The sequence below is a fragment of the Balaenoptera ricei genome, chromosome 2, assembly GCF_028023285.1.
Source record: "Balaenoptera ricei isolate mBalRic1 chromosome 2, mBalRic1.hap2, whole genome shotgun sequence".
Taxonomy (NCBI): Eukaryota; Metazoa; Chordata; class Mammalia; order Artiodactyla; family Balaenopteridae; genus Balaenoptera; species Balaenoptera ricei.
Window position 1 is genome coordinate 111,888,799 of NC_082640.1, and position 14,225 is coordinate 111,903,023.

At 41.2% G+C, this 14,225-nt stretch overlaps 1 protein-coding gene across 3 annotated transcripts; it reads left to right on the forward strand.

The window, feature by feature from the left end:
• The first annotated feature begins 1,062 nt into the window (after positions 1-1,062).
• PARP2 (poly(ADP-ribose) polymerase 2) lies at positions 1,063-14,038 on the forward strand. 3 transcript variants are annotated; one of them, XM_059913727.1, is made up of 16 exons: positions 1,063-1,153; positions 2,116-2,250; positions 2,594-2,664; positions 3,264-3,314; positions 8,608-8,704; positions 9,131-9,206; positions 9,820-9,922; positions 10,540-10,702; positions 10,959-11,097; positions 11,900-11,963; positions 12,045-12,179; positions 12,444-12,571; positions 12,736-12,835; positions 13,179-13,277; positions 13,524-13,648; positions 13,769-14,038. In XM_059913727.1, the coding sequence occupies exons 1-16, from the start codon at positions 1,108-1,110 to the stop codon at positions 13,926-13,928; spliced, it is 1,692 nt and encodes a 563-aa protein (XP_059769710.1). In that variant the 5' UTR covers positions 1,063-1,107; the 3' UTR covers positions 13,929-14,038. The 3 variants fall into 3 exon arrangements, with proteins under 3 accessions (XP_059769710.1, XP_059769711.1, XP_059769712.1); XM_059913728.1 differs by having other exon boundaries at positions 2,594-2,655; XM_059913729.1 differs by lacking the exon at positions 1,063-1,153 and adding an exon at positions 1,180-1,269.
• Positions 14,039-14,225: the final 187 nt, after the last annotated feature.

Consider the following 14,225-nt stretch of genomic DNA (forward strand, 5'->3'; position numbering starts at 1 on the left):
ATTGCTCCAGCCACTCCGTGTCTCTCCTCTTTACTTACTGATTCTTCTGATACAGCTCAACTCCTGTCATTTCCCTAGTGATGAGTTCCCCAGTTTGTTCTCCCATTAGAACTTCCCTTAGTACTGTATATTTCTTATAGCGCTTGTTGCTGCTGTACTTTTGCTTGTGTAATTGCTTGATTAATGTCTGTCCCCAACTAGACTCTAAGGTCCATGAAGACATGAACCATGTCTATTTTGGCTAAACTACCATATCCCCAGAACCCACCAAGGTGTCCAATAAATGTGCTGAAGTAATGAATAAATATCTATAATCTACATGAAAATCACCAATGCACTGGTTGTTCTTGTTAAAAATGCAGACTCCCAGTTTTTAATTCAGAGGGTCTGAGACAAGGCTTCAGGGCTATGCTCCCAGTGGGGTGGTGGTACCCAACTTTTCTAAGGTTCACTTGACCAGGTCTTCCGAGTTCATTAGCATTCTCTGTAGCTTCCACGCCCCTTGCATCCCTAAACGTCTGCTTACTCAGACCTTCCACAGCCTAAAAGAGGACGGGGGGGAGAGTAGTCTGAATTGGGTTATGAGGCCCCCATACGAGGTACCTCACCTCAGCCATTGAACTCACTTCGCTGGCCGTGAGTCTGTTCCAAGCTCCGGCTAAGGAGGCATCCGCCAGGCCCCTCCGCAAGGGCGGGGTCGATGGCATCTCCTGCCCAGTCTGCCCTCGCGCGGAGCCCCGTTCTCTGGGAACTCACCTCCCCGAAGCTCAGGGAGAGCCCTGTTAGGGCCGCTTTTGGCCCTAGTCTCAGACCTTCCCAAGGGACGTGCGACGGAGTGACTAAACGCACTCAGCTCGTGGCCCCATCGATGAGCTTCCCTCCGCCCTATGCCGAAAGTTTAGCTCAAACTGCATTTATAAGGCTCCCAAACCTAAAGACATTTGTCGGTTATGGTGACTTCCCGCAACACATTGCGACATGCAAATACTGCGGAGTGCACCTCCCCTGGCAACTCCTCGCTGGGACGCACGCGCGCTGCGTGCTCCCGCCTTTTGACTGCGCCGGCGATACTTGGGAGAGGGTTGATGACGTCAGCGTTCTGGCTCCATGGCAGCTCGGCGGCGGCGGGGGACAGGCGGCGGCCGGGCGCGAGGTTAGGAGTGCATTGTGGGGGGCAGAAGGCTGGAGGGCGGGAAGTCGGAAAAGGAACGGTGCCCTCTGCTATAGCCCTTCCTACTTCCATCGCCGCCTGAACCAGCCCTTGTCTTGGTACCGAACTTTGAAATTTTCTGTTCTCAGAGCTTTTGGGATTACAGAACTGTGTATGACAGCTTGTTGACCTGTAACAACTAACTTAGTGACGGCACTATCTTAAATACCTAATGTCATCCAGTTAAAAAAAATTAATTGTAAGGTGCATCATTGTTTTATGCACCACTAAGCAAGGAGAAACGCTTCCAATTAAAACATGATTCACTACTTATAAGTCATCCATGGTAAAATGCATCCCAGTTTCAGAGATAATAAAATGCAACTCTTAGAACTGACTTATGATGAGATATCATACTCTGTGTATTGTGTTCTTACGTGCATAGGTCCACCCCACAAATTTGGTACTGTGTTGTCTTCCTCTGGATTTATCAGTTGGGGCAACCGAGGTACAAAGAGATGAAATAACTTCTACACGATTCCACAGCTGGAAGAGACAGGGCTGGGCTCTAAGTTAGGCACAGACTCCAGAGCACTCTAGTAACCATTATCTCATAGCACCTTAGGTAGTTTGAGGATAGATATTTGGGTGGTATTGGGGCACAAGTAAAAAGAAGAGATAAGCAGGCTATGAGACTCATGCCTCAGGCCATGAGCTCACAAGGACCTCAAGGCTCCATTTTGCTTTGTTTAGTTTTATGTGGCTAGAATAGCAATTCAGGAACTCACACTGTTTTCAAGAACAGTGGTGTGGCAGTTATTATTTCTTTGTAAATTTACAAAACCATCTCAATCTATTTCTTTAAAAAGATGTTTTTTCAAAGTAGCATCGTATTCAGTGTGTACTCATTCTTTCTTTTGCTTCTTTGCCCATGCTTCTTGCCCATTCTGTATCACTGAATGAAGCGGAAAGAGTTAATAATGGCAAAACAGCTACAGAAAACCCTCCACCTGCGAAGAAAATTCGAAAATGCCAGAAGATGAAAAAGGAGCCTGTGGCTGGAGGAAAGGCTGATAATGACAGGACGGAAGACAAGCAAGGTCAGCTCCCCGACATATATAGTAGGCCAGGGAGCACCTGGGCCAGCAAGGGCGTCTCTGGGAGGGGTGAGGGTCGGCGGGGGGGGGGGGGTAATCTTGTCTTTTCAACTCTTATTTCTTCCTTTCTTGAAGGTATAATTAACTTTCTATCTTTTGGGCATACCACAGGACTAACCTACTTTCTCAAAATCTTCAGTTTCCTGTATTTGAGATGAATTGAGACCTGGACAAATCAGGAGTGCTTGGGAAGGGCAAAGTTAATTATGACAGGTTTCTGTCTAACCATGACAGATATTTTTGATTCCCATACAAGTAGATGTGGTACATATCTGTCTTTCCTCAGAGTCTGTGAAGACCTTGCTGTTAAAGGGCAAAGCTCCAGTGGACCCAGAGTGCACAGCCAAGGTGGGGAAGGTGAGAGACTCCCATTGATTTCTCAGGGAGCAGTTGTTCATTTGTTATTGGGATTCCTGTCTGGAACATTGCTAGTATCCATTTTAGGAATGCTCTCCAAAATATTACTAGTGATTAACTCTCTCCAAGGCTGAGTGATGGCAGGGGTGGGGTTTGGGGGTAATCATCAGGGTGTTTTTTAGCATGGTTAACTTATGGAGTCGTCATCAGCTTTCCACACCTCATTCTCTTTCTCAGTTAGAAAATTGTATCATTATCAATGTTCTAATGAGAAACTGCCCTGGTATGTATGGCATGAGTTACTGATGAAGGGGGAAATGATTTGAAGAATACAGAAGAAAGGCTTCCTCTGGAACAGGTTTCCTTTAACTGAGTTAGACTGATTTGTATTTCTGTAATTACAAAAAGGCAACATGTTTTCATCATAGGAATGACAGTTTATGTGTAGAAGAACGTACTTTTGCATTTCTTTCCCTGGAAGATGCATGTTGGTAGAGTGGGAGAATACTATCTCGAGGCATAAGAAAATTTAGAGCCTCCCTTAGGATCTCATCAGGGCTGTGACTGTACAAATGTCAATTTTTTTCTTTTCTCTCTAGGCCCATGTATACTGTGAAGGAAATGATGTCTATGATGTCATGCTAAATCAGGTAAGGGAAGAAACTATTTTATTTATGAGAATTTCTTCTTGATAATTATTGTTGACAGTGTCCCAGTGCCCAAATCTTTAATTCTGAAGTCCCTTATATTAGCCCCTAGGGGTTCATACTCCCAAGTACTCAGCCCTAGTGCACTCTACCTGATAGTGGAATCCTCTATGAAAAGCAGATCTTTTAGCAGATTTTATGTCTTTTATTGAACCTATGAACCCTCTGTTCATATCATTTTGCACATTTTCTGATAGGTTGTTGGTCTTTTTTCTTATGGGCTTTGAGGAACTTTATATAATGTGGAGGATAGTCCTTTGTCTATAATATAAATTGCTTATATATTTTCCAAATTTGTCATTTGCCTTTTGATTTTCCTTATGGTATACTTTTTGCCCTTACTGAAGTTTTACATTTTTATGTAGTTAAATTTATTTATTTCTTTTTTTAAATTTACTTTTTATTGAGGTAACATTGGTTTATAACATTATATAAGTTTCACATGTACAACATTATTAGATTTCTACTTCTGTGTGCACTACAGGGGGCTCAGCACCGAAAATTTAGTTCCCATCTGTCACCATACAGTTCTCTATGCTCATCAGAGACATGGGCCTCTAATTTTCTTTTTTGTGTTGTCCTTGTCTGGTTTTGGTATCAGGGTAATGTTTTGCTTTGGGGGAGGTTTTTTAATTACTATTTCAATCTCTTTACTAGAGTTTGGTCTATTCACATTTTCTATTTCTTTATGATTTAGTCTTGGAAGGTTGTATGATTCTAAGATTTGTCCATTTCTTCTAGGTTGTCCAGTTGTTGGCATATAGCTAGTCATAATATTCTTTTATAATCCTTTGTATTTCTGTGGTACTCATTGTTATTTCCCCTCTTTCGTTTCTGATTTTATTTATCAGAGCCTTATCTCTTTTTTTTCTGAGTCTAGCTAAAAGTTTGTCAATTTTGTTTATCTTTTCAAAGAACCAGCTGTTAGTTTCATTGATCTTTACTATTGTCTTTTTTAGTCTCTATTTCATTTATTCCTACTCTGATCTTTATTATTTCCTTCCTTCTGCTGACTTTGGGCTTCATTTGCTCTTTTTCTGGTTCCCTTAGGTGTGAGGTTAGATTGTTTATTCAGGATTTTTCTTGTTTCTTGAGGTAGGCCTGTATTGCTTTAAATTTCCCTTTTAATACCACTTTTGCTGCATCCCATAGATTTTGGTATGTCTTATTTTCATTTCATCTTTAGTATTTTTAATTTCTCCTTTGATTTCTTTGTTGACCCAATAGTTGTTCAGTAGCATGTTGTTTAGTAGCATGTTGTTCAGTCTCCACATATTTGTGATTTTTCCAGCTTTCTTCTTGTAGTTGATTTCTACATTGTTGTAGTAGTTTCATGCCATGTGATCAGAAAAGATTTTTGATACGATTTCAGTCTTCTTATATTTATTGAGACCTGTTTTGTACCTCAACATATCGATATGATCTATTTTTGAGAAAGTTCCTTGTGCACTTGAGAAGAATGTGTATTCTGCTGCACTTAGATGCAATGTTCTGTACAAATCTATCTGATCTAATGTTTCATTCAAGGCTGCTGTTCCCTTGTTAACTTTCTATCTGGATGATCTATCCATTGATGTAATTTGGGTGTTAAAAGTCCCCAACTATTATTATGTTGCTGTCAATTTCTTCCTTTAGGTCTGTTAATAATTGCTTTATATATTTTGGTGCTCCTGAATTAGGTGTACTTATATTGAAAAACTTGTCTTCTTAATGACTTGTCCCCTTTATCATTATGTAATGTCCATCTTTGTCTCTTGTTAACTTTTTTTCTTGAAGTCTATTTTGCCTGATATGAGTATTAATTATACCCGCTTTCTTTTGGCTGCCATTTGCTTGGAGTATCATCTTCCATCCCTTCACTTTGAGCCTGTTTGTCTCTAGAGCTGAGCTGAGTCTCCTGGGGGCAGCATATAGGTGGATCTTATTTTTTAATCCATCCAGCCACTGTGTCTTTTGTGGGGTTTTTTTGTGTGTTTTTAAATTTATTTATTTTATTTTTTGGCTGCATTGGGTCTTCGTTGCTGCGTGCGGGCTTTCTCTAGTTGTGGCGAGTGGGGGCTACTCTTCGTTGCGGTGCGCGGGCTTCTCATTGTGGTGGCTTCTCTTGTGGAGCATGGGCTCCAGGCGTGTGGGCTTCAGTAGTTGTGGCATGTGGGCTCAGTAGTTGTGGCTCACGGGCTTAGTTGCTCCACAGCATGTGGGATCTTCCCGGACCAGGGCTCGAACCTGTATCCCCTGCAGGACGAATTCTTAACCACTGTGCCACCAGGGAAGCCCCACTCTGTGTCTTCTGATTGGTGAATTCAATACATTTACATTTAGGATGATTATTGATAGACGAAGACTTAGTATTGCCATTTCATCTTTTGTTTTCTGGTTGTTCTATATCTCCATTGTTTCTTTTTCCTTGTGTTTCTGTTTGCCAGTTTGGTTTGGTGGTTTTCTATGATGTTTTTCTCAGTTTCCTTTTTTTTAATGTTTAGTGCCTCTGCTCTAGATTTATGTTCTGTGGTTATCATGAGGTTTGTATAAACGTCTCTTAGATAAAATAGTCCTTTTTCTGCTGATAGCATCTTCATTTGACTATATGGCTTCCATCCTCTTCCTCTTCCCCTTTTATGTATTTGTTGTCTCAAATTATCCCTTTTTATGTTGTAAGTTTGTTACCAAATTGAAGTAGCTATAGTTGTTTTTTCTTTTTTTCCCTTTAACCTTTATGCTGTTTAAACCTATTCTGATAGAGTTGCAATTTTCTGATTCTGTTTATCACCTTACTCAAAGTTTTGTGTACCTTTGCCTTTTTCTTTCAAGTAGAAGAGCCCCTTTCAACATTTCTTGTAAAGTAGGTGTAGTGGTGATGAACTCTCTCAACTTTTGTTTGTTTGGGAAAGCCTTTTTTCTCCTTCATATCTGAATGATAACTTTGCTAGGTAGAGTATTCTTGGCTAACAGTTTTTATCTTTCAGTATTTTGAGAATGTCATTCCACTCCTCTAGAGTTTCTTCTGAAAAATCTGCTGATAGCCTAATGGGCATTCCTTTATAGGTGATCATACTTTTTTCACTGGCTGCCTTTAAAACTCTTCTTTTATCATTTACTTTTGACAGTCTTAATGTGTCCTGGAGAAAATCTTTTTGTGTTGAGGGAATTAGATGCTCTCTTAGCTTCATGGAGTGGTCTATCAATTTTCTTCCCCAGGTTTGGGAAGTTCTCAGCTATTATTTCTTTCTGCTTGGTTCTTTTATAGTTTTAATCTCTTCAGAAAAGTGTTCCTTCTGTTCATTAATTTTATTCCTGAGCTCATTGAACTGCCTTTCTGAGTTTTCTTTTAGCTCATTGAGCTTCTTCATGACAGCTATTTTGTATTCTCTATCAGTTAGATCACAATATTCCGTGACTATAAGTTTGGTTTCTGGAAAATTGTCATTTTATTTTCATGATACACTGTAACTGTGGTTCTTCACGGTGTTTGATGAGTTGCTTCTCTGCCAGTATGTCTGAGGTAGCAAACACCGCTCTTCTTTAGGTAAAGCTTTTTTTTAAATCTTGATTCTGAGGATTCAACAGGTTAGAAATTAGAGGCCTTTCTTTTGTTTTCCAGTAGGTGGCGCTGTAATACAAGTTTTTGGTTTCTCTTATCGGACCTGTCTCTAGTTATATTTGAGAGCACTTTCCACCCTCCACCACCTCTGTCAGGGGTCACCCGGTGCCCTCCTTATCACTGTTGTGCCTCTAAGGTCACTGGTGCTTTGCTGCTGCTGCTGTCACTGGCGTCACCACCTGGGGCACCAGGATGGCAGGAGCCTCCGTTCATCTGGGATCTCCTAAGTCACAGGAAAAGGCGCGGGGAGCCGGTTCGCCAGTGCCTCTGCGTTGTCTGGTATTGTTGTGTTCAGCCGGGAGCTGCCACTGAGGGTGAAGGTGCCGGGGCCAGAGTCATGGGCCCTCCAGGGCTCCCCTGTCACTGCTGCCCAGTTACCTGTGGCTGCCGGCACCACTGCAGCCGGGACGCCAGAGTCCTGTGCACCGCCTCATCTGCTGCCGCCAGGTTCTCTGGGGGCGCGGAATCGCAGGCACCGCCTCCACTGCTGCCCCGGTTCCACCTCCTTTATGTGTCCCAGTCCACCCACCTTTAGATGTACAGATGTGTGGAATTCTCTGGCATCCTGGAGTGTAAGACAGAGGCACCTTTGCTGAGTTGTGGATTTTTTTTACTGGTTGTAGATTGAAGGGGAGAGATGAAGGGAGCATCTTTTCTCCACCATGATGCTGATATCCAATTTTTTTCTTTTTAATCTTTTTTCTCTCTGTTTATTTTTGTTGTTTTGGATAGATACTACACATGCCTGGTTAATGTATTTCCTGAATATGTCTTCATATTTGAATTGATTGATCTACCGTATATACTTTTAACAGCTACCTAGTATTCTTTTATTACCACTTTTTTCAGTTAAAATATCATGAGCAGATAGAAAAGATCCTAAGGCCCCTTTTTGTTCTACCATCTGCGACTTTATAATGTGAGCAGACAGGAGGTAGGAACAGGAAACACACTTAACAAAGAAGACTGCCGTGATGACAAGGGCTTGGCCTTACAGCACAAGCTGCTGTTCCTTATCGTGGACTGCTCACTCTCTTCACTCAGAGCAAGTTACTCACAGGACACCGCTTTTTAGATACTAGTCACATTTTCTCTGAATGTCTCCAGCTCAGGTCACATTAGGTACGGGACACATGTGGCAGTGGTTTCTGCCTATCCTCCCTCCCCTCCTAACGTCCTGCTCTCAGCTCATTGTCAGATTGCTGCAGCTGACAAACCAGAGCTGTAAGTGGAACTGTTGAAGAATAAGCTGTCTAAACAAACAAGTATAATAGTTACAGATCTTTGGGGCATCAAAATTGTTTTCATTTGGAAAATAATTATTGGGAATGGATTGGGAGCTGGAAAATACATATGGCCTCGGAAACATCTATGGAGGGAAGTGATGATATTTGAGGTTGGTTAGAGGTTTTAGGAAGCTTCCAGCCTTTAATTCCTAGGAACTCAAAGTTTAATATAGAAACCCTTTTCCTCCTTTCTTATATCCTTACTCTTACATGAACCTGATTTTCTTGTCCCTTGCTGTCCTTTCCTCATGGCAATTACTGGTACCTGTGACCAAGGAAGAGTCATTGGTTTATGTGGCTTCCCTTTGCAAACTTCTGTCCTTTTATGTTCATATTTCTATCATCGTAGACCAATCTCCAGTTCAACAACAACAAGTATTATCTGATCCAGCTGTTAGAAGATGATGCCCAGAGGAACTTCAGTGTTTGGATGAGATGGGGCCGAGGTAATGACTTTTATTGTGGATTTGATGAATTATTATTCAGAAAGCCAGAAGCAACTAAGTGAGTAGCCAAAGGATCCTCTGGGTTTAAATTGGTGAAATGGAGTTTTTATAACCTGTCAGAGGCTTAGGAATCAAACTGTGCTGCTTGAAGTTGGGGAGTGGCCAGCATCCTCATTTGCAAGTTCCCATCGGAAAAACTACTAGCAGCCTGTTGAGGCTGTGAACTCTCCTGCAATTGGGCTGCTAGTGCTGTTCAGAGGCAACAGGATCGGTTCCCTAAGCCCTTTCACCTTTTCCTTCTTCCCTTCCTGCCCATTTGTCAGATGCTAAGCGGAGAGACCTTAGAGAGCTGGCTTGTTGCTCTCAGAGAACTGTTCTTGGGTTGTGGGGCAGAGAACCATCTTACATGTGGCATTTACTTTGCAGTTGGGAAAATGGGGCAGCACAGCTTGGTGGCTTGTTCTGGGGACCTCAGCAAGGCCAAGGAAATCTTTCAAAAGAAGTGAGTGCTAAGAAATGAGTACAAAAAATATCCTTCTTCTTCTTGGATATCTCTTCTTTAAGAATTTTATAGTAAGTGTGATTTGGCCTAAATGATAATGTCTTTCCACTGTGACACTGTATGATTGGAACACCAAATTGCATCCTTAGTTAGTGATTAAATCACCTGGAACTGTAAAATTGACTAAAAACAGAAGAAGCTAATATATTCAGCATATGACCAACAATTTAGGAAATTTGGGAAAAATGAGATGAGACTATTCAGCTACAGTTTGAAAAATTATTTTACTATGATATGAAAAACTTTCTGGAGTCTCTGGAAATGTTTCAGAGAAAAGGATTGGATAGGGATTTTTTGTCTTAAGTCTCAATGACTTTTGTGATGTTTGGGGCCTTTGGGAAGCTCAAGGGTCCTTTTTTCCCATTTTTTTTTGTTCCCTTTGTCTCTAGAGCTTTTCTGTCCATTCAGGGTCCTAATTCAGAATCCAGATTTATGGAAAATTGATGTCACAGGAAATAAAAAGTTTGGAGATGTTCTTAGGAAATAATTTTAAGCCCATCCCTAGTAGTAGACCCTTGTTTGTAAGATTTTCTCACCACCTTGAACTTTACAGATTCCTTGACAAAACAAAAAATAATTGGGAGGATCGTGAGAAGTTTGAGAAGGTGCCTGGAAAATATGATATGCTACAAATGGACTATACCACCAATACTCAGGTAAACTCTGACTATACGTTTAGGGAAGAACTGTTTCCTCTTAAGCAGGGTGAAGTCTAGCAGAGTGACTTAGATGAGGTCCTAGTCTCTGTTATTTACTAAGGTTCTTATAAAATCTTAGGTCCTGTTTCCAGAAGTTTAATATTATGAATCAAGAGAGGAGTAATAAATAGTCAAACTGATAAAACTACATTTAAAGTTGCCTTCACTTCTAGTTATATACCACAGTTTAAAAAAGAAAAAAAAATTTAATTTTGAATGCTGAGTTATAACCAGGATGCTAAAAGGATCTGTCCTGAAAACCGTCACATATCTGAAAAATGGAAAACCAGTCTTTTTAAGGTGAGAAGATTTGAGATACAATAGCTTCTTTACATACTTAATGACATCGTATTTGGAGGGCCTTTTAGACTTACTCTGAGTGTTTAACTATGGGAAGCAGAAGTAGGACTAGAAGGTGGAAGTCACACTGAGTTCTCTAACTAGGTTAATAATGGAGTGGGCCTGTGTTCAAGCAGAGGCTGATGTTGACCTGCCAGGAATATTGTAGAGCCAGTCCTTGCAGGGAGCGTAAAATAGATCCTTTCAGATTTTATGACTTTTTTTTTTTGCTGTAGAGTGAAGAGGAAACAAATAAAGGTGAATCTCTCAAATCCCCCTTGAAACCAGAGTCACAGCTAGATCTTCGTGTACAGGAGCTGATAAAGTTGATCTGTAATGTCCAGGCCATGGAAGAGATGATGGTAGAAATGAAATATGATACCAAGAAAGCCCCACTTGGTAGGACTTCAGATTCTATCCTACATTCTCACTTCATATTTTAGTTCCTTTACCAGGATATTTTATCACCATCATGATTTAAAGCTTGCTGATATTACTGAATAAAGAAAGAGAGATTTGGGGTGAGAGGTTGTGTGAGGGGAGGAAGAACAATTTTGAAAGTTGAAAGGTGAGAGTCTTTGTTGGGCTGGGACACAAATACAGTTTACAGGCTGGGACCCTAGTTGTGGAGTCTGATCTCTGGCTGGGTCTGCAGGGAAGCTGACAGTGGCACAAATCAAGGCAGGTTACCAATCTCTTAAGAAGATTGAGGATTGTATTCGGGCTGGCCAGCATGGACGAGCTCTCGTGGAAGCATGCAATGAATTCTACACCAGAATCCCACATGACTTTGGGTAAGGCCTGTGCTGTTACTTCACTTTGGTCTTCTGCCCAACCATATCCCCTACATCACTCAGCAGCAACTATAATCTTTTTAATTTTTCATTTCTAAGGAAATGATCATCTTGAATAGCTGTAGAGCCAAAATGATTTATAGATAGCCTATTTAATCAGCTTATGAGTGTGGGATGTGATATCCTGGCCTGGTTACAACCATATTCTCTGACAAAGTGGAAGTTACCAGCTCAAGAGAGAGTGGGTCTAGCTATCCAACCAACATGTAAAACACCTTCAGGCATATCACCCTGTTTCCTGTTCTTTAAGGTGACAATAACACACACCATTTCTGTGAACTCAAATGATGTTAGGTTTATAAAATACATTTTATCTTTGTTGATTCTGCATTCTGGTGCTTACTTTATTTTTATTCCTCTATTGCTTTATAGAAGCCTGTGACCTAGAAATAACCCCGAGTGGTCAATAGGTATATTTCTGCTTCTAGATAGGACTTCATCCAAACTATTCCTTATTGATGTCAATACACCTTATTTTTAAAAAGTTCCCATAAAAAGGAATTTTAACTCTAGTCCCAAATGTCAAAATCTATATAGTTTGTTCATTTTATCCTACTCAGAGTATATGTATAATATCTCTATATATTTGGAATTTAAAATCTCTTACAGACCTCTATCAAATGGAAAACCCCCGTTTCCTATACCTATTTTCTAAAGGACCTATCTTTAGTCTGTTATTTTTAGTCATGTGCCTTTTGGCCACACATCAGAGAACTAATTATTGGTTATATCTCTGTCCTAGACTCCGTACCCCTCCATTAATCCGGACAGAGAAAGAACTGTCAGACAAAGTACAGCTACTAGAGGTGAGACATGTGTGGTTTGGGAAGTATTACATCTCTTGTCCCAGGTTTCTCCCACACTGATTTTCTGTCTCATCTTGTCAGGCTTTGGGAGACATTGAAATTGCCATTAAACTGGTGAAGACAGAACTGCAAAGTCCAGAACACCCACTGGACCAACACTATAGAAAACTACATTGTGCTTTGTACCCTTTAGACCATGAGAGTTATGAGTTCAAAGTAAGAAAAATGATCATTTATTTTCATAACAAAATAAATGATCCACCCTTCCCCATCCCCCTGTTCTCTGACTACTTCTGGTTAAGAGAAAACTTTAGGGCAGAACTTCTATTTACTAGGAATTGGGAAGGTAGGGTAGGGCTCTTTCTAGCTGCCCTTGTGAGACCATTTGGGCCAATTTATACCAGAAGCCCTGAGGTTCTTCAGCTCACCGTGGTCTCTTATAGAGTCCGCATCAGCCACTTCTTTCATTCTTCTTCACAGGTGATTTCCCAGTACCTACAGTCTACGCATGCTCCCACACACAGTGACTATACCATGACCTTGCTGGATGTTTTTGAAGTAGAGAAGGAGGGTGAGAAAGAAGCCTTCAGAGAGGACCTTCATAACAGGTCTCCATTTAGCTTTGGGTTTGGGAAGACATTCCCTTGCCTGAAGTGCAGTTATGGAACTTATAGAGAAGGACAGCGGAGACAGCTGTTGGTGTTTTTTTATGCTTATGGCCTGTGTTTGCAGGAGAGCAAGAGAGAGTACAATAATATTGGCTTTTCCTTAGGATGCTGCTATGGCATGGTTCCAGGCTGAGTAACTGGGTGGGAATCCTGAGCCACGGGCTTCGAATCGCCCCACCTGAGGCTCCCATCACAGGTTACATGGTGAGTAGAAATTGAACCCTGGAGGTAGGTACAAGGGAAAAGAATACAATTTTCTCAGTCCTTTTCCCCCCACCTTTTTTTTTTTTCCTAGATTAGGATTAGGTGGTGACCTGGCATTGACTATGACCTTCCTTTCTTAAATTCCTAAGGATATCCCTCCTTTCTCCCCAGAAAGCAGAGATTCATTGATGCTTCTGCCATCTCTTGGAACAGAATTGTGAGGGGAAATGGAGAAGGGTCTATATTGTGTTTAAGATAATAGAACACAGGGTCAGTGGTATGAGCCTCCCTTCTAACACAATGGCTTTGGCAGTAGACCTTGTTTTTTATTTATATGTTTCAGTTTGGAAAAGGAATCTACTTTGCTGACATGTCTTCCAAGAGTGCCAATTACTGCTTTGCCACTCGCCTAAAGGATACTGGACTGCTGCTCCTGTCAGAGGTAAGGCAGGAAGACCTCCGTGATTTCTAGTTTATTATTAGTTCCTATTTTTCCAAAGAGAAAAGTTCAGCCACAGAACCAAGAGGTTCACCTGGGAGAACCTGAGAGGGAAGCCAAGTGCAATTTCCACTGCATTCGATTCTTCTGCTGGAGTAGGAGAAGAAAGTACTGATGGAGTTTTCTGTTTGGCTTTAGAGCCATTCATTTCAGTAGGATGTGGTCATTTAAAGATCCTTTTCTTTGCAGGTAGCTCTAGGTCAGTGTAATGAGCTACTAGGGGCCAATCCAGAGGCAGAAGGATTACTTCAGGGCAAACACAGCACCAAGGGGCTAGGCAAGATGGCTCCCAGTCCTACGTGCGCCATCACCTTGTAAGTACTCAGAGCCTGGAGGGTCAGAAAACTCCTTTTGGCCAGATAAGACTCTCTACTTTCTCTATACAAACTTCTGAAGCAGAGGCAGATGTTGACGCACATTCTTCCATTTGGCAGGAATGGGAGTACAGTGCCCTTAGGACCAGCAAGTGACACAGGAATTCTGAATCCAGAGGGTTATACCCTCAACTACAACGAATTTATTGTCTATAACCCCAACCAGGTCCATATGCGATACCTTCTAAAGGTTCGATTTAATTTCCTGCAGCTGTGGTGAATGTTGATATTAAACAAACCAGAGAAAATATGATCTTCAAGCAAGAAAACAGGCAATGTTGTACTTTAGATTTTCTCATATTTTCTGTAATAAAGACAGTACAAATCTTCCACTGGTTTCTTCGGGCTTTACTTCTGCAAGCACATATTTCTTCTCATGTTAGTGTATCTTTATTTCCAGGACAGAAAATATAGCTTCTCTGTGTATGCCACAGCTAGCTGCACGTTACTCAGGATCCTGTTCTGTTCTTTCACAGCAGAATAGCCTCTGTGCATTGAGGGAGACTAATGGAGGTTA

What these genes read in the sequence shown, in the direction of transcription:
- PARP2 (XM_059913727.1), top strand. Translation starts at nt 1,108, where the DNA reads ATGGCAGCTCGGCGGCGGCGGGGGACAGGCGGCGGCCGGGCGCGAG. An exon ending in ACAAAGTACAGCTACTAGAG is followed by an intron (nt 11,964 to 12,044) that starts GTGAGACATGTG and finishes TCATCTTGTCAG; the next exon opens with GCTTTGGGAGACATTGAAAT. An exon ending in CTCCCATCACAGGTTACATG is followed by an intron (nt 12,836 to 13,178) that starts GTGAGTAGAAAT and finishes TATATGTTTCAG; the next exon opens with TTTGGAAAAGGAATCTACTT.